The sequence below is a fragment of the Oncorhynchus tshawytscha genome, linkage group LG01 (assembly GCF_018296145.1).
Source record: "Oncorhynchus tshawytscha isolate Ot180627B linkage group LG01, Otsh_v2.0, whole genome shotgun sequence".
Lineage (NCBI taxonomy): Eukaryota > Metazoa > Chordata > Actinopteri > Salmoniformes > Salmonidae > Oncorhynchus > Oncorhynchus tshawytscha.
Genome location: NC_056429.1, coordinates 19,789,762 through 19,810,420, shown reverse-complemented (window position 1 = coordinate 19,810,420; position 20,659 = coordinate 19,789,762). Strand labels below are relative to the sequence as shown.

The following is a 20,659-nucleotide window of genomic DNA, read 5'->3' as shown; positions in this document are numbered from 1 at the left end:
AGTGCATGGTCAGAGCAAAAACCAAGCTGTGAAGTCAAAGCAATTGTCCGTAGAGCTCCGAGACAGGATTGTCGAGGCACATATCTGTGGAAGGGTACCAAAATAATATCTGCAGCGTTGAAGGTTCCCAAGAACACAGTGGCCTCCATCATTCTTAAATGGAAGAAGTATAGAAGCACCAATACTTTTCCTAGGCCAAACTGAGCAATTGTGGGAGAAGGGCCTTGGTCAGGGAGGTGACCAAGAACCCGATGGTCACTCTGACAGAGCTCCAGAGTTCCTCTGTGGAGATGGGAGAACCATCCAGAAGGACAACCATCTCTGCAGCACTCCAGCAATCAGGCCTTTTATGGTAGAGTGGCCATACGAAAGCCACCCCCCAGCAAAAGGCACATGACAGTGCTGTTGGAGTTTGCCAAAAGGCACCAAAAGACTCTCAAACCATGAGAAACAAGATTCTCTGGTCTGATGAAACCAAGATTGAACTCTTTGGCCTAAATGCCAAGCGTCATGTCTGGAGGAAACCTGGCACCATCCCTACAGTGATTCATGGTGGTTGCAGCATCATGCTGTGTGGATGTTTTTCACTGGCAGGGACTGGGAGACTAGTCAGGATCAAGGGAAGGATGAACAGAGCAAAGTACTTGAGAGATACTTGATGAAAACTTGCTCCTGAGTGCTTAGGATCTCAGCCTGGGGCGACGGTTCACCTTCTAACAACCCTGAACACACAGCCAAGACAATGCAGGAGTGACTTCGGGACTACTCTCTGAATGTCCTTGAGTGGCCCAGCCAAAGACTGGACTTGAACCTGATTGAACATCTCTGGAGAGACCTGGAAATAACTGTGTAGCAACACTCCCCATCCAACCAGACAGAGCTTGAGAGGATCTGCACAGAACAATGGGAGAAACTCCCCAAATATAGGTATGCCAAGCTTGTAGCATCATATCCAAGAAGAGTCGAGGCTGTAATTTCTGCCAATGGTGCTTCAACAAAGGACTGAGTAAAGGGTCTGAATACTTATGTTAATGTCATAACCTATTTTTGCTTTGTCATTATGGGTTATTGTGTGTAGATTGAGGGGGGGGAAAAAACAATTTAATCAGTTTTAGAATACGGCTGTAACGTAACAATGTGTAAAAAGTCCAGGGGTCTGAATTCTTTCCGAAGGCACTGTAACTAGGAATAAAGTGGCCTATTCTGCCCTTGAATTGCGTTCCAATGCAAAACTAGACAGATAGCTAACAACTAAGTCTTCAATAAAACTCCCAAGGCGTGACTTTTCTTGAATTAACATATTGAAAACATTTGTGAAACGGTAAAATACAGAAAATAATATACTTTATTATTCCATTCACATCGACATACTGTAGCTGGACATTATACATTTCAAGTTGAATTTGCATAAATACAAAGCACGTGCTAAGGCACCATGTATCTGGCACGATGCCAAACCATATAACTAATTGTTACTCATTTGGTAATTGGCTAACTCTTTTAATTACTCATGTGCAACCACCTCCATACAATAACAAAGCATATTACACTAGAAACAGTAACAAAACTTCCGTATGTTTTAAAATTAGTTAACATGACGCACGAGCAAAGTAATACAGCTGACGGCATACATGAAAGGCAAGGAAATTTGTGTGAGTAAATGCAACCAACTAACATTGATAAGTAAGCAATTCTATTAAAAACCTCTTGAGCTTACTTGAGACGCAGACGTCCCACCTAGAGCTCTGGAAATGCACATGCGCTACGCTACACGCTAATAGTATTAGTTAAAACGCAAACGTTCATTAAAATACACATGCTTGGTATTGAAATAAAGCTACAGTCATTGTGAATCTAGCCACCGAGTCAGATTTTTAAAATGCTTTTCGGCGAAAGCATGAGAAGCTATTATCTGATAGCATGCAACACCCCAAAAGACCCGTAGGGGATGTAAACAAAAGAATTAGCATAGTCGGCGCTACACAAACCGCACAATAAAATATAAAACATTAATTACCTTTGACCATCTTCTTTCTTTGCACACCTTGATGTCCCATAATCAATACTGGGTCTTTTTTGGATTAAATCGGTCCATATATAGCCTAGATATCGATCTATGAAGACTGTGATAAACGGAAAAAATAGCGTTTCATAACGTAACGTCATTTTTAAAAGTTAAAAATTCGACGATAAACTTTCACAAAACACTTCGAAATACCTTTCTAATGCAACTTTAGGTATAACTACACGTTAATAAGCTATAAAAATCATCAGGAGGCGATGTAAATTCGATAGCCTGCCGTGTGGAAAAATGTCCGGAAAAAAGACAGACAATGCCTCGGGTTGGTGGTCGGAGAGAATCGGTTCCCTTTGGTCGGATCTACCAAGAATCAATTCAGATTCAAATGAGGAGACTCTATACACCCTGTGGAAGCTGTAGGTACTGCAAGCTTGGCCTCATATATTACGGTTCACCTTTAACAATTCATGGGAGTGGCGCATGGATATTTTTTCCCATCTCCAGTGATCAGATTTTCCTGCGCTTTTCGATGAAACAGACGTTCTGTTATAGTCACAGCCGTGATTTAAACAGTTTTGGAAACGTCTGAGTGTTTTCTATCCACACATACTAATCATATGCATATACTATATTCCTGGCCTGAGTAGCAGGACGCCAAAAAGTTGCGCGATTTTTAACAGAATTTCCGAAAAAGTAGGGGGAAGCTTAACAGGTTTTTAATAACAAGATTATCATCACTAGCAATATGCTTGAATCGAACTTACAAACAAATATTTTCCGAGGCTGAAGCCTGACAAAGACCTGCACCGTAGCGTTGTTTTTAGCTGCTTCTATGCTTGCAGAACAAATTCTCTACTTCTTCTTTTCGTACAGTCTTTCTAAATACCAGAAAGCTCCACTAGGGGGCGATAAACATTGGAACACAATGAAAATCCATCTTAACCTGTTATGGCTTTAATCTTGATACCGGGATCGATATGACAACTACCAGTGACAATAGAGGGTGCCAACATTCAAACCACAGAAATCTCATAATTACAATTCCTAAAACATACATGTGTCTTATCATTTTGAATCTATTTTCGTTGTTAATCCCACCAAAGTGTCCGATTTCAAATAGGCTTTTCAGCGAAAGCACTACAAATGATTGTTAGGTCTCCACCAAACCACAATAAGCACAGCCATTTTCCAGCAAAATATAGCATTCAGAAAAACCAGAAATAAAGATAATTCAAGGTTAGTGATTTAATTGTATCTTCATCAGATGACACTCATAGGACTTCATGTTACAAAATACATGCATGTTTTGTTTGATAATATCATATTTATATTTAAAAAATCTGGGTTTACATTGGCGCGTTAGATTCACCAGTTCCAAAAACATCAAGTGATTTTGCATAGCCACATCATTCAACAGAAATACTCAGCATAAATGTAGATGATAATATAGTTATACACATGGAATTATAGATATACCTCTCCTTAATGCAACCGCACGGCTACATGTCGTAAGGATATGTACACAAAAAAACTTTACGGAAAAAGTAATACATGCAATAATCTGAGACGGAGCTCAATTTAAAAACACCACAGCCGCAAAGATGGCGTCAACATAAACAAGAAATTACATGATAAATATTCCCTTACCTTTGATCTACATCAGAAAACACTCCAGGAATCCCAGGTCCACAATAAATGTTTTGTTTTGTTCGGAAATGTCCGTTATTTATGTCCAAATACCTTCTATTGTTAGAGCGTTTGGTATCCATATCCAAACGCTAATTCTGGTCAACTTCAAAAAGTAATATTACCGGTCGAAGAAACATTTCAAACTAAGTACAGAATCAAACATTAGGATGTTTTTAACATATAGCTTCAATAAAGTTCCAACCGGAGTATTCCTTCTAGTCTTCGTGAGCCATGTAACGCAAGTGGGTACCATGAGGAAAAAGTGCAATCACAAAATGGCTGCTTGATGGACAGCTGATATTTTTTGCTCTCATTCACTCCCACAACAACATAGAAGCCTCATTATAATTTCTATTGATGGTTGACATCTAGTGGAACCCCTGGGCAGTGCAACATCATTCATATCTCAAGGGGATTTCATTGGGGACTCTGGTGAATACATACAAGCCCAGATATCTAACTTCCTGTTTTGATTTCTCCTCAGGATTTTGCTTGTCATATGAGTTCTGTTATACTCACAGACATCATTCAAACAGTTTTAGAAACTTTAGAGTTTTCTATCCAACACTAATAATAATATACATATATTAGCAACTGAGACTGAGGAGTAGGCCGTTTACATTGGGAACCTTATTCATCCAAGCTACTCAATACTGCCCCCCCAGCCATAAAAAGTTAACCACTGTAATAAAATAATCTGTTACCTTCTGACAGGTTGGCAGCACATGGCCGATAGTAAACAGTAGCAGCAACATATGTATGTTTTAAAAAAAAAAATCGCTGCAGGTAGTCCGAGTAGCAATTTGGTTAACTATTTAATTAACGATTTAGCAGTCTTATAGCTTGGGGGTAGAAACCGTTCAGGATCCTTTTGGTTCATGACTAGGTGTGGCGGTAGCAGAGAGAACAGTCTATGACTTAGGTGGCTGAAGTCTGAGTAATGTACTGGACTGTCTGCACTACCCTCTGTAGCGCCTTTAGGTCGTGCCAAGCAGGGATGGAGCCAGTCAAGATGCTCTCAATGGTGCAACTGTAGAACTTTTTGAGGATCTGAGAGCCCATGCCAAATTTTTCAGCAAATGTAATCATGGTGTTGGAGTCGTTCGCAGCCACGCAGTCGTAGGTGAACAGTACAGGAGTGGACTAAGCACGCACTGCTTAAGGGCACCCTTGTTGAGGGTCAGCGTGGGGAATGTGTTGTTGCTGCCCTCACCTGCGTCCCGTCAGGAAATCCAGGATCCAGTTGCAGAGGGAGGTGTTCAGTCCCAGAGTCCATATCTTAGTGATGAGCTTTGAGGGTACTCTGGTGTTGAATGCAGATCTGTAGTCAATGAACAGCATTCTCACGTAGGTGTTCCTTTTGTCCAACTGGAAAAGGGCAGTGTGGAGTGCAATAGAGATTGCGTCACCTGTGGATCTGTTTGGGCGGTATGCGAATTGGAGTGGGTCCAGGGTTTCTGGGATGATGGTGTTGACGTGAGTCATGACCAGCCTTTCAGAGGATTTCATGGTTAGAGATGTGAGTGCTACGGGGCGATAGTCATTTAGACAGGTTATGTTAGTGTTCTTGGGCACAGGAAATATGGTTCTCTGCTTTAAACATGAAGGTATTAGACTGGGTCAGGGAGAGGTTGAAAATGTCCGTGAAGATATGTGCATGTGCCGAGTATGTCTCCTGGTAATCCATCTGTCCTTGTGAATGTTAAGCTCTTTAAACATCTTAATCACATCAACCAAGGAGAGCATAATCACACTGTCATCTGGGATAGCTGATACTCATCAACGTCTATAGCACCTTGCGGTCAAGTGCCTTGCAGTTGCCTTACTAAGCGGTGATGCTGTCAATGGTTCAGCTGTAGAACTGTGAGGATCTGAGGACCTTCTGCTGGGTACAATAAAAGTTCACTCTAAAATGTGCACACAGTACAATGCCACAGATGCCTCAAGTTGGGGGAGCATGCAATTGGCATGCTGACTGCAGTAATGTTCCACAGAGCTGTTTCCAGAGAATTTAATGTTCATTTCTGTACCATAAACCACCTCCAAAGTCGTTTTAGAGAATTTGGCAGTAAGCCTACCGGCCTCAACAGCAAACCATGTGTAAGACTGATACGCCAGCCTAGGACCTCCAATATCTGGCTTCTTTACCTGTGGGATCATCTGAGACCAGCAACCTGGACAGCTGATGAAAAGGAGTATGCACAACCAAAGAATTCCTGCACAAACTGTCAGAAACCGTCTCAAGGAAGCTCATCTGCATGGTTGTCATCCTCACCTGGGTTTTGACCTGACTGCAGTTTGGCGTCGTAACCGACTTCGGTGGGCAAATGCTCACATTCGATGTCCACTGGCACGCTGGAGAAGTGTGCTCTTCACAGATTAATCTGGGTTTTAAACTCTTCGGGGCATGTGGTGTCATGTGGATGAGTGGTTTGGTGATGTCAACGTTGTGAACAGAGTGCCCCATGGTGGCGGTGGGGTTATGGTATGGGTATGCATAACCTACGGACAAGGAACACAATTGAATTTTATCAATGGAAATTTGAATGCAGAGATATTGTGGCGAGATCCTGGGACCCATTGTCATGCAATTCTTCCACCGCCATCACCTCATGTTTTAGCATGAAAATGCACGGCCACATGTCGTAAGGATATGTACACAATTCCTGGAAGCTGAAAAATGTCCCAGTTCTGCATACTCAACAGACATGTCACCCATTGAGCATGTTTGAGATGCTCTGGATTGACGCGTTCCAGTTCCCGCCAATATATAGCAACTTCGCACAGCCATTGAAGAGGAGTGGGACAACATTCCACAGGCCACAATCAACAGCCTGATCAAGTCAATGCAAAGGTAGATGCCAACTGATTTTCTGATTTACGCCCCTACTTTTTAAAAACGTTACCAACAGAAGCAGATCAGTATTGCCAGTCGTGAAAACTGATGAATTTTTTTCAATTGACTGATTTCCTTTTATGAACTGTTACTCAGTAAAATTTGAAATTATTGTGTGTTGTTTTATTTTTGTTCAGTGTAATATTTGTTTTAACTCTATATAGTTGTGTTTTGTGGGTGGCACTGAGTAGGCTGATACCCCATTTCATAGGTAAGAGTGCAATATTAATATCCAATATGGACAATAGACTGACTGGGAAGGTTATTTTCCACAGTCGTCAGTCCTTCAATAAGGGCTAATGTTAATATTTGTGTAAACTTTTGAGAATTGTTTTCTGTGGGTGTCAATGAGTAGGCTGATACCCAGTTTCATCAATGCACAAGCCATAGGTAAGGCTATACAGTGCATATAAACTCAGCAAAAAAGAAACGTCCTCTCACTGTCAACTGCATTTAATTTCAGAAAACTTAACGTGTAAATATTTGTATGAACATAAGATTAAACAACTGAGACATAAACTGAACAAGTTCCATAGACTTGTGATTAACAGAAATGGAATAATGTGTCCCTGAACAAAGGGGGGCTCAAAAGTCAGTGTTGCATTAAGTACTGCAGTGCATCTCATCCTCATGGACTGCACCAGATTCGCCAGTTCTTACTGTGAGATGTTACCCCACTCTCCCACCAAGGCGCCTGCAAGTTCCCGGACATTTCTGGGGGGAATGGCCCTAGCCCTCACCCTCCAATCCAACAGGTCCCAGACGTACTCAATGGGATTGAAATCCGGGCTCTTCGTTGGCCATGGCAGAACACTGACATTCCTGTCTTGCAGGAAATCACGCACAGAACGAGCAGTATGGCTGACGATCAGTCATGCCAGATGGTCATGTCAGGTTGAGCCTGCAGAAAGGGTACCACATGAGGGAGGAGGATGTCTTCCCTGTAACGCACAGTGTTGAGATTGCCTGCAATGACAACAAGCTCAGTCCGATGATGCTGTGACGCACCGCCCCAGACCATGACGGACCCGCCACCTCCAAATCGATCCAGCTCCAGAGTACAGGCCTCGGTGTAATGCTCATTCCTTCGACGATAAACGTGAATCTGACCATCACCCCTGGTGAGACAAAACTGCGACTCGTTAGTGAAGAGCTTTTTTTTTGACTGTCCTGTCCTGTCAGCGACGGTGGGTTTGTGCCCATAGGCGACGTTGTTACCGGTAATGTCTGGTGAGGACCTGCCTTACAACAGGCCTACAAGCCCTCAGTCCAGCCTCTCTCAGCCTACTCCGAACAGTCTGAGCACTGATGGAGGGATTGTGCGTTCCTGGTATATCTCGGGCAGTTGTTGCCCTCCTGTACCTGTTCCGCAGGTGTGATGTACCGATCCTGTGTAGGTGTTGTTACACGTGTTCTGCCACTGCGAGGACGATCAGCTGTCCAACCTGTCTCCTTGTAGCGCGATCTTAGGCTTCTCACGGTACGGACATTGCAATTTATTGCCCTGGCCACATCTGCAGTCCTCATGCCTCCTTGCAGCATGCCTAAGGTACGTTCACGCAGATGAGCAGGGAGCCTGGGCATCTTTCTTTTGGTGTTTTTCAGTCAGTAGAAAGGCCTCTTTAGTGTCCTACGTTTTCATAACTGTGACCTCAATTGCCTACCGTCTGTAAGCTGTTAGTGTCTTAACGGCCATTCCTTGGGTGCATGTTCATTAATTGTTTATGGTTCATTGAACAAGCATGGGAAACAGTGTTTAAACCCTTTAAAATGAAGATCTGTGAAGTTATTTGGATTTTTACTAATTATCTTGGTAAGACAGCGGGCGGGGTAGTGCTTTAACCTCTCTGAACCACCCATACCGGATCCGGGATAATTGTCATCAGCAACGCTGAATAGCATAGCGCCACAGTCAAATAATATTACTAGAAAATATTCATATTCTTGAAATCACAAGTGCAATATTGCAAAACACAGTTTTAGCCTTTTGTTAATCCACCTGTCGTCTCAGATTTTGAAATTATTAAAGTTAAAGTAACAATGGCCGCCTTTCTCTTTTGCTCACAATTCACTCTGAGCCCCCACCTATCCACTTACGCAATGTGGTCGTTCACGCTCATTCTTCAAAATAAAAGCCTGAAACTATGTCTGAAGACTCTTGACACCTTGAGGAAGCGATAGGAAAATGAATCTGGTTGATATCCCTTTAAATGGAGCAATTGGAGGCTATGGAACATGGAGTTTTCAAAATAGAAGCCACTTCCTGGTTTGATTTTTCTCAGGGTTTTGCCTGCAATATCAGTTCTGTTATACTCAGAAAATATTTTGACAGTTTTGGAAACTTTAGAGTGTTTTCTATCCTAATCTGTCAATTATATGCATATTCTAATATCTGGTCCTGAGAAATAGGCCGTTTACTTTGGGAACGTTATTTTTCCAAACATAAAAATAGTGCCCCCTAGCTTCAATAGGTTAATACTTAAACGTTCTTTACACTTGCTTTTTTATGTGTAGACTCAACATTCTTAAATTTCCCATTGTTGGACACAACCGTTAGGAATGTCTATATAAAGATGCAAAAGGTTTGGGACCTGCACTGTTTTGGGACCTTTCACAACTTCCTTCACTCTCCATGATGAGCTCTGCTCTTCTATGGTGCCTGATTCATTTAGTCTCAGGTCTGTAGTCGCAATATGTGTGGGCATCGGGAATGTCTGCACACAATATAGGCCACCTGAGGCTCTTTCTCCGCACATCTCTTCAACCACCCCATGCACTTGTAGCATTATGCACCTGTAGCGATTTACACTTGTAGCATTATGTGCTAAGCTTTAGGTCTCTTGGTAGAAAGGAAACTGGGTTGTCAGGGCAGAAGTTTCACCTGTGAGTGTGTGTGTGTGTGTTAGTGTGCCCACTAATCGTCTTTGTAAAAAGTCTTTATTTTCCCCAGAGGGCCATTAATTTTGCAGCACATAGTAAAAACAATGTACAAATTACAATAAATATACTAAAATACAATATGTCCAGCAATATGTAGACAGGACAGCTAGAGAATATTTTTTGTGTCATTGTTTTGGCAATTCTCACACAAACATCAGAATAGGGATGAAGCTTATATGACATGCTTTTTACATTCGTATCACAACCATTTTTGGGAAAATCTTGATGAAAGTGGCCACTTTTTAGACCTATAAATGCCTCCTGAAAGACCCTATGATCTGTGAACTGTACATGATACAGAAAATATATTGGTGTCCTAATACTCTTATAATGTTTACATATGGAATATGTCTAGATAAAGAAAATCTATAAAATGTACTAAACATTAAATATCTCAAATGTACCCTTTTTCTTTAGTTCATTTTAGGACCTACTGTATTGTTTGAAACAATAAACTCTACAGGTACAGTGGGGAGAACAAGTATTTGATACACTGCCGATTTTGCAGGTTTTCCTACTTACAAAGAATGTAGAGGTCTGTAATTTTTATCATTGGTACACTTCAACTGTGAGAGACGGAATCTAAAACAAAAATCCAGCATTTTATTGCATGACAAAAGTTTTTGATCACCTAACAACCAGTAAGAATTCCAGCTCTCACAGACCTGTTAGTTTTTCTTTAAGAAGCCTGTTCTCAACTCATTACCTGTATTAACTGCACCTGTTTGAACTCGTTACCTGTATAAAAGACACCTGTCCACACACAATCAAACAGACTCCAACCTCTCCACAATGGCCAAGACCAGAGGGCTGTGTAAGGACATCAGGGATAGAATTGTAGACCTGCACAAGGCTGGGATGAGCTACAGGACAATAGGCAAGCAGCTTGGTGAGAAGGCAACAACTGTTGGCGCAATTATTCGAAAATGGAAGAAGTTCAAGATGACGGTCAATCATCCTCGGTCTGGGGCTCCATGCAAGATCTCACCTCATGGGGCATCAATGATCATGAGGAAAGTGAGGGATCAGCCCAGAACTACACGGCATGACCTGGTCAATGACCTGAAGAGAGCTGGGACCACAGTCTAAAAGAAAACCATTAGTAACACACTACGCCATCATGGATTAAAATCCTGCAGCGCACGCAAGGTCCCCCTGCTCAAGCCAGCGCATGTCCAGGCCCGTCTGAAGTTTGCCAATGACCCTCTGGATGATCCAGAGGAGGAATGGGAGAAGGTCATGTGGTCTGATGAGACAAAAATATAGTTTTTTTGGTCTAAACTCCACTCGCCGTGTTTGGAGGAAGATGGATGAGTACAACCCCAAGAACACCATCCCAACCGTGAAGCATGGAGGTGGAAACATCATTCTTTGAGGATGCTTTTCTGCAAAGGGGACAGGACGACTGTACCGTATTGAGGGGAGGATGGATGGGGCCATGTATCGTGAGATCTTGGCCAACAACCTCCTTTCCTCAGTAAGAGCATTGAAGATGGGTCATGGCTGGGTCTTCCAGCATGACAACGACCCGAAACACATAGCCAGGGCAACTAAGGAGTGGCTCCGTAAGAAGCATCTCAAGGTCCTGGAGTGGCCTAGCCAGTCTCCAGACCTGAACCCAATAGAAAATCTTTGGAGGGAGCTGAAAGTCCATATTGCCCAGCGACATCCCCGAAACCTGAAGGATCTGGAGAAGGTCTGTATGGAGGAGTCGGCCAAAATCCCTGCTGCAGTGTGTGTAAACCTGGTCAGGAACTACAGGAAACGTATGATCTCTGTAATTGCAAACAAAGGTTTCTGTACCAAATATTAAGTTCTGCTTTTCTGATGTATCAAATACTTATGTCATGCAATAAAATGCAAATTAATTACTTAAAAATCATACAATGTGATATTCTGGATTTTTGTTTTAGATTCCGTCTCTCACAGTTGAAGTGTACCTATGATAAAAATTACAGACCTCTACATGCTTTGTAAGTAGGAAACACTGCATCCAGCATCCATCATTCATGGTAAAAAATAATAATAATCGTACATACCCTGCTGTTCAACTGCATGTGCAATGATGTCCGAGGGGGAAAAATGTGGTATTTCAAGTAACTTCCTCGTAATTTTGCAAATGGACATGGCAGTTTCACGGCTATGGATTCAATCTTAAACATAGGGCGACTGTATCTGCGCTGTGAGGGATACAACATATTTCTCTGTGGATAAAAGAGTACTGCAGTGTCTTGGATAGTGGACTACACTCTCAAACTGAATCTATTTGGGAGCCCCTGGCCTAATCTGTTCATTGTCCTCTCTGTCTACTCAGGTACTGGCGAGAGTGGCAAGAGCACATTCATCAAACAGATGCGCATCATCCATGGGACGGGCTACACTGACGAGGACAAAAGAGGCTTCACCAAGCTGGTGTACCAGAACATCTTCACCTCCATGCAGTCCATGATCCGGGCCTCCGAGACCCTCAAGATCCAGTACAAGTATGAACAGAACAAGGTGAGTCTGACTTGGGGATAGGTATTGGGGTCAACTCATTGGACAATGTATTTCATTATATATCTAGAGGCTACACTAGGGATCACTAATGGGAGCAGCAATACATCCACAGGTACACCTCCAATTGACTCAAATGATGTCAATTAGCCTATCAGAAGCTTCTAAAGCCATAACATCATTTTCTGGAATTTCCCAAGCTGTTTAAAGGCACAGTCAACTTAGTGTCTATGTAAACTTCTGACCTACTGGAATTGTGATACAGTGAATTATAAGTGAAATAATCTGTCTGTAAACAATTGTTGGGAATATGACTTGTCATGCACAAAGTAGATGTCCTAACCAATTTGCCAAAACTATAGTTTGTTAACAAGAAATTTGTGGAGTGGTTGAAAAACGAGTTTTAATGACTCCAACCTAAGTGTATGTAAACTTCCAACTTCAACTGTATGCATGTAACTTGGCATTGCATGCAGATATCCATAGCAAGTGAAATTGATGTATTTGAATTAGGACTGGTGAACCGGAGGTGCACCCATCAGGACTTCTATAGCCTAGGTGGGGAATACTACTACAAAATCAGCTACGGACTAATTCCCTTCTGGCATTGTCTGAATTCTCATCCACTCATAGGACCGCTCACTGGCAACTGTTGGCTGGTAATCTCCGCATCGAATTGTCCAGCCACAGCTTTATATGTCCTCATCATCAAATGCAAACCGTATTCAAATAGACCATAAAAGTGGCTGTAAACCATGCCATAAAACGTAATGGACTGCTACAGCTACTCCAATCTGCTCTGTCCAGGTACAGACACTAAGTCACTGCCGAGGAGAGGCCTGAATGTATCAATGGCAAGACAGTAGTCTGTCTTTAGGCCTAAATTGATCGATAATAATCTGTACAAATGACCTAGCATGTTCTGATTTAACTGATCAGAATGCAGAAATGTGTAAATAACCCTGGAGCACTGTTACAGTGAATGTGAGTGACACTGTCCAATCTTTTACTCTTTTCCAACTGTTTCTCCTATCTGGTGTCCTCTTCCTCCCCCCAGTCCAATGCGTTGCTTGTGCGAGAAGTGGACGTGGAGAAGGTGTGTTCCTTCGAGCAGCCCTACATCAGTGCAATAAAGATGCTTTGGACTGACCCTGGCATCCAGGAGGCCTATGACCGCAGACGTGAATATCAGCTCTCGGACTCAACCAAATAGTAAGTCTATTTCTGGGATACACACATAATAGCTTCAGTGGTTAGAGATTGAGATTTTTAAATTGAAGAGAATGAGTTAGCATAATAGTGAATATCATCTCTCCCTGACTCTATTAAATAGTGTTTTGTATGAGAAAGTGAGAGATTTAAAGAGACCAAAAGAAAGAGGAAAAAAACAGAGGTGGAAAGAGGAAGAACAGACGGCAACGTTTCTCATCCTGCTCCACCTTAGTTCTATTTGAACTAACCTAACGAGACCTGAATTTCATGTTTGTTATGTAGAATTATAGGTCTGAATTTGTTCAACCCTAAAATGCAGAGTAAGCACTTTGTCACCATGGCTAATGCTTATAGCTTTCCAGGGGCAAAACACTTTGTTGTAATATGACTCAGAATCAATGTAGTGATTAGGCTACTCTGTTTTTATGACTGATAAGGTTATCAGGACTGTAAAAATGAACCCAAATGTCCACATGGACCATTTTAGGATGTTAAGTTACTTGGCCCTAAAGACTTGAGCTATTGTGATTCAGCCCCCCTAACAGGGTTAGTTATAATTATTACAAACGGATACTGCCTACCGTTAGTTTGTGAGTAGTAACAGGATACAGCTGTAATATATTAATGTACAGTGCCTTCAGAAAGTATTCATACCCCTTGACTTATTCCACATTTTATCAGTCTGAATTCCAAATGGATTCCATTATTTTTTTTCACCACACAATACCCCATAATGACAAAGTGAAAACATGCTTTTAGAAATGTTAGCAAATGTATTGAACATTTAAGTACGGAAATATCTCATTTACATAAGTATTCACACCCCTGAGTCAATACCGGTTAGAATCACCTTTGGCGGCGATGACAGCAATGAGTCTTTCTGGGTAAGCCTCTTAACACCTGGATTGTACAATATTTGCACATAATTTTTGTAATTCTTCTGTCAAGTTGGTTGTTGATCATGGCTAGACAGCCATTTTCAAGTCTTGCCACAGATGTTCATGCCTATTTTAAGTCAGAACTGTAACTAGGCCACTCAAGAACATTCAATGTCTTCTTGGTAAGCAACTCCAGTGTAGATTTGGCCTTATGTTTTAGGTTTTTGTCCTGCTGAAATGTAAATTCATCTTCCAGTGTCTGGTGGAAAGCAGACTGAACCAGGTTTTCTTCAATGATTTTGCCTGTGTTTAGCTCCATTCAGTTTGTTTTATCCTGTACCTCCCAAATTACAAGCATACCCATAACATGATGCAGCCACCGCTATGCTTGAAGATATGAAGAGTGGTACTCAGTAATGTGTTGTATTGGATTTTCCCCAAACATAACACTTTGTATTCAGGACAAAAAGTTTATCTTTGCAACATTTTTTGCAGTATTACTTTAGTGCCTTGTTGCAGACAGGATGCATGTTTTGGAATATTTGTATTCTGTACAGGCTTCCTTCTTTTCACTCTGTCAATTAGGTTAGCATTGTAGAGTAACCACACTGTTGATCAATCCTCAGTTTTCTCCTATCACAGCCATTAAACTCTGTCTGTTTTAAAGTCACTATTGGCCTCGTGGTGAAATCTCTGAACAACTCTCCGGCAACTGAGTTAGGAAGGACGTCTGTATCCTTGTAGTGACGGGGTCTATTGATACACCATCCAAAGTGTAATTAAAAACTTCACCATGCTCAAAGCGATATTCAATGTCTGTTTAGGTATTTTTTTACCAATAGGTGCCCTTTGTGAGGCATTTGAAAACCTCCCTGGTCTTTGTGGTTGAATCTGTGTTTGAAATTACTGCTCAACTGAGGGACCATACAATTATCTGTATGTGTGGGGTACAGAGATGAGGTAGTCATTAAAAAAATAATGTTAAATGCTATTATTGCACACAGAGTGAGTTGCTGCAACTTATTATTTTACTTGTTAACTCTTGAAACTATCAATCCCGGATCCGGGATTGTAATCATAGCCTCAAAATAATTAGCATAACGCAGCAGACATAAATACCCCTAGAAACTTTTCCTATTCATGAAAATCGCAAATGAAATGAATGAAATATATTCAAACACAAGCTTAGCCTTTTGTTATCAACACTGTCATCTCAGATTTTCAAAATATGCGTTACAGCCAACGCTAGACAAGCATTTGTGTTTATCATGGCATAATGCTATGCTAGGCTCTGCTGGCAGCAGGCAACATGTTCACCAAAATAAGAAAAGCAACCAAATTAAATCATTTACCTTTGAAGAATTTCTGATGCTTTCACTCAGGAGACTCCCAGTTAGATAGCAAATGTTCCTTTTTTCCAAAAATATTATTTTTGTAGGCGAAATAGCTCCCGTTTCTCATCATGCTTGGCTGAGAAATCGACCGGAAAATGCTACCACTACAACGCCGAACGTTTTTCAAAATTAGCTACATAATATCGATAGAAACACGGCAAACGTTGTTTAGGATCCATCCTCAAGGTGTTTTTAACATATATATTCGATAATACATCTGTCGAGGCAATTGGTTTCTCATAAGAAGCGATTGGAAAAATGGCTACCTCAGTATTTTACGCAAGCTTTTCTGTGGGAGACACCATGTGACCACTTGCTAAATATGCTCCCTTACGGCTATTCTTCAATGGAAATGCGTAAAAAGACTTCACAATGCTGTAGACACCTTGGGGAATACGTGGAAAACGTAAGCTCATTCGTAGCTCATTCACAACCATATAAGGAGTCATTGGCATGAGGCGGTTTCATAAAATGCGGCACTTCCTGGTTGGATTTTTATCTGGGTTTCGCCTGTAACATCAGTTCTGTGGCACTCACAGACTATCTTTGCAGTTTTGGAAACGTCAGAGTGTTTTCTTTCCAAAGCTGTCAATTATATGCATAGTCGAGCATCTTTTCATGACAAAATATCGGGAACGTTTTTCATCCCAAAATTTTAATAGCGCCCCCTAATGTATAACTGGTTTTTAAGCAACTTTCTACTGCTGAACTTATTTAGGCTTACCATAAGGGACTGAAGACGTATTGACTTAAGACATTTCAGCTTTTCATTCTTAATTCATTTGTAAAAATTGAACAACATAATTCCACTTTGACATTATGGGGTACTGTGTGTGTGTGTAGGTCACTACACATCTTAATTAAATCAATTTCCAAATTCAGGCTGTAACACAACAAAATGTGGAAAACGTCAAGGGGTGCAATGTATGTGATTATCTGTATGTATTTCTGTTTCCATGAGAAAGAGAGAGGGTGTGTGTGTGTACCTGGTTTTTGTCTGTGTGCAGGTGATTGTGCAGCGTCAGGCACACGTGTCATGTGTCCCCCTTCATTCCACAGTTACCTTAGAGATTTAGAGCGAATAGCGACCAAGGGGTACGTGCCCACTCAGCAGGATGTGCTGCGGGTTCGAGTGCCCACTACTGGCATCATTGAGTACCCTTTTGACCTGGAGAATGTAATCTTCAGGTACTGGTGTGAAGTGCTGCCTATACCTCCGCCTCTATTCTGCCCCCCCCACTGCTGCTGGCCGCACAGCCCTGGGTCCTGGTAGCGTGCTCTGAGACTCCTTCCTATCAGCAGCTCTGAGTTTGTCTGAGGCCAAATCACTACTCCTAACTATAACCAAAAAAGGAAAAGGGGTATTTAGTCCAGATCTTATTGAACTTGCGGACTGCCTCAATTTGAACTCAATATAATATAATGCAAGGTTTAACAGAGTCTCTGAGAGCTGCTATCAGGTACTGTACTCACTTTCTGGGAGATGATTGGGGGGTTTAGTAGGTGGTAGAGGTGGCAGGTGAAGGGTCACCCCCCCCAGAGCTCTCAGGAATGGGTTCTCCTGTTTGGGACTGACTGGTCCACTTGCTTTGGAGGGGGGGGTATCTGCTGTCATGCTTCACTCTCTCTCTCTCTCTCTGTCGTTCCTGTCTCTTTCTCCCGGTCTCTAGCTATCTAAGCGATCTGGATCGTATTGCAGAACCCAACTTTCTACCAACCCAACAAGATGTGCTTAGGGTTCGCATCCCCACCACAGGGATCATTGAATACCCTTTCGACTTGCAAAGCATCATTTTCAGGTAGAAAGACATTCACACTTTTACTCCCTTCCTAGTGTTTTGTATTTCCTCTGAAATACATAATTGTTTCAATATTCATGTTGACTGTGCGTTGTGTGATATCAGAGAACATTGATAATTTTCTCCCTCACAAGATCAACATGAACACTGATTCACCTGCTGCTTAATTTTATTCCTCATTGTTGTTTGATCTCCAGTTTTTACCCACCCATCATAATTGTCTCAGGCCCATCAAGTCTTAATTGTCACTATTTAATCCTCGAGATGAACACTGAACAACACTTCAGCCCCTTGCTTTGCATGGTACAATACTGGATGGAGTAGAATGATGAGCTAAATATCAGTTAGTCATCTGATGATTTAGTCATCATAACAGGGATGTTGAGAAGCCGTATACTCCAGGACTGTAACCAGTCTGGTGTCATTATGATGTAACCAGGCATGCTGCCTGTTAGTGTCGTCTGGGCCAAGCCAGTCGAGCTGAGGGAGTGAGGGGGGGGCAGGCGGAAGAGACTGATCACTGGGCACCAAGGTGTAGAACAGCCCCCCCCCCTCCTCCAAGAGGATAATCATGAGGAGATGAAACCAGCGAACGAGCGATTACAAAAGAGTGCAAATCGATAGGAAGCCAGCATGTCAGACCCTCCTACGCGCAGCAGCGCTAGAAATAACTCCCAGGCTCACAATGAGGTTGGACTCGAGGATCCCTCCATCGCTTCACTCTACTGCTACTGGATGGATAGGCTGTGAATCACTACAGCAGTGTTTAAGGACATGTAGCCTATATAATAATATATTACAGAGATATTCCTCAGGATTTAAGCAAATCCAGACGATCCGCATTTAAATCTCAATGAGAATATTTGGCTAGTCAGATGGGGAGAGACTTGTGATGCAAGGAGCCCCCCTCTTCACCTCAACCCAATGTGTGTTAGAGTGATGGGGTCTGGTGCAGCCCAGCCCGGGTTGTACTCACAGGAGCTGCACAAGGCAGGCTTTCATGAGGACAAAGTAAACATGTATGTCTGCTGCGTTCGGCCGTGGTGCTTCCCTCTCTTATTTGCCTTTTTGAAGTGGTTGAGAATGTCATGATTTCTCTGGGCTCATCCTCCATAGGAGAGCCTATCCTTCTAAGTAGGTCACCCATCACTGCTACAGGAAAGGAGGCCGGCTGATGCGAAGGAGCTTTTATTTTAGGCAGGATTCCTAGAGGACCCCATTTATCAACGCCTCCCCCCCTTCTCACTTTGCGGACGAGCCAGCCAGGGACGGACAGCGGTAGCTGCTGCTCACTAGGCTACGAAAGAAACCCTGATCCTCCTTTGATAAGATGGATATAGACTAATAGATCTCTCCCATCAACTAAACCACTGTTGGAAAATAGGAGGATTTCTGAGTTGCATGATGGCTAATCTGATCCATCATCTATAAATGCAAAATTCTATGAAATCCATGAAAATAATGTTTGGAAAACAACTGTAGCGGTATTCCCAAATCCTTGCCTCCACTCGGTACCCATGCTTGATCTGTGATGGAGGTGCCCTCTGCTCTCCCATTCTTCCCCTCTCCCTGTATTCTTTCTTTCCCTCTCTGTATCCTCCCCTTCTCCCCTCTAACCCCCCTTTCCTCTCTCCTTTTTGCACTGGCCTACCTCCCCACACTGCTGCTGGGCTTGTGCTCTGAATCTGAATTCACTGGCTGACTTAGATGCTGCTTCCAAGTGGGATAATGCCGTCCCGATCTGACCTCTCTGGCACACCTGCATCCATTTAGCTGGGAATGGGCTGGGATGTGGCTCTGCACAGGGCACACCTTTTCTCTTTTCTTTTTGGTTCAACTTGGGTCGTTTAACCTGTCCTTGCACTTTCTTTGATTTACTGTACTGTATGTTGCATTAGTGCATAATAAGTTATCCAACTTAATGATCAATTTAAGTTATTGATAGCATAATGCATGTCGCATGTACAGTATGTTTACTGTACATGCGTTTAATTTGTTTAATTCTCATACGTTAACATATAACTGCCTAACTGACAATCCTGACCATAAAGGAACATAATGTCTACATAATCATGTTTTCCAAACAGTTGTATATGATGGTAAACACAATCAAGTGGGTTTGAGTGCTTCTTTGCACTGATGTATTTTAAAAGCAGATCAGAAGGGTATACATCTTATTGCATTATAAGTACTGTTCCCAATGTAACAATCATTTTAATTCCTTGATATCCATTATATTTTTGCTTTGTTTGTCAGTTAACCGTATTCATTGCTAGATTTTGGGCATTATGAATCCTAAAAGGTGATAATGGGACTAACCTCAAATGTTTAAGTTTCACCAAATGATTTAGTTGGATACCCTAGTTACCACAATAAAAAACCCTTTTAACTTGCCATCAATGTCTGAATTTAGCCTAATTTTGAAAACTTCTCTCCTATATTCATCTCTCCATCTGGGTCCTGTCCAATCAGGATGGTGGATGTAGGGGGTCAGAGGTCAGAGAGGAGGAAGTGGATCCACTGCTTTGAGAACGTCACGTCCATCATGTTCCTGGTTGCCCTCAGCGAGTACGACCAGGTTCTGGTGGAGTCTGATAACGAGGTGAGATTGAACACACACACCAGGCACACTGTCATTAGTCTCTTATTTACAATCATATGGTAGATAGTAGCTTCTTATATCCTGCTTGTTTGTGTATGAGTCTGTTTTGTTTTGTTTTCCATTTTGCTGGTGTCCCTTTGACTGCACCTCCAGATGAAATGAGGATAATATGATCAGGCTGTTTAGTCATCGGAGAGAGCTGGTTTAGAACAACAAACTGTCTGATGGGTCATATGACAGAGTGTTTCATACAGCACTGCACCACGTTGCCAGGCGGAGCAGAGCGGAGTATTTTGGAGGGTAGAGACATCCACATCCTCCTGCGCTGCTCTCGCTACTGGATCTACCTGATCTGACAGTAAACATCATGTCACAGGAGCAGCAGAGCAGGCCCTCCTTACACACAGACAGAATGGGTGCCTCTGCATGGATAATGGGATTATATAATGCCAAAGATCTGCTCTCACATAGACTTAATGCAGACCACAGCAAGCTCACAAGAGCAAAGTTAATCCTAACATGCGCATTACTCCACCCATTATATTTTTCAACTACATATTTATTGATTCCTCCCCCCAAAATTTGGTGAACTTATTTGGAGGATGGGAGTAATACATCTCATCACTACCCCACCTTTATTTCCTATAAATGCCATGGGAGTCTTTGTAAATTGGTCTCTAGGGTACAATGATATTTTGAAAGCCATATGATTGTTTCACACTTATCAAGTGCA

General features: G+C 42.1%; 1 protein-coding gene across 7 annotated transcripts in view; it reads left to right on the top strand.

Annotated features, from left to right (window-relative positions):
* LOC112236359 (guanine nucleotide-binding protein subunit alpha-11) overlaps positions 1-20,659 on the top strand; it is a 71,401-nt gene that overhangs the window by 43,729 nt on the left and 7,013 nt on the right. For 5 of the 7 annotated variants that reach the window (XM_042306654.1, XM_024404972.2, XM_024405378.2 and 2 more), the window contains 5 exons: positions 11,860-12,044; positions 13,099-13,253; positions 16,585-16,713; positions 17,196-17,324; positions 19,797-19,926. In XM_042306654.1, the coding sequence (XP_042162588.1) occupies positions 11,860-12,044; positions 13,099-13,253; positions 16,585-16,713; positions 17,196-17,324; positions 19,797-19,926 (728 nt within the window). The remainder of the gene's footprint in view (positions 1-11,859; positions 12,045-13,098; positions 13,254-16,584; positions 16,714-17,195; positions 17,325-19,796; positions 19,927-20,659) is intronic. The other 2 variants (XM_024405304.2, XM_024405235.2) reach the window with 2 other exon arrangements.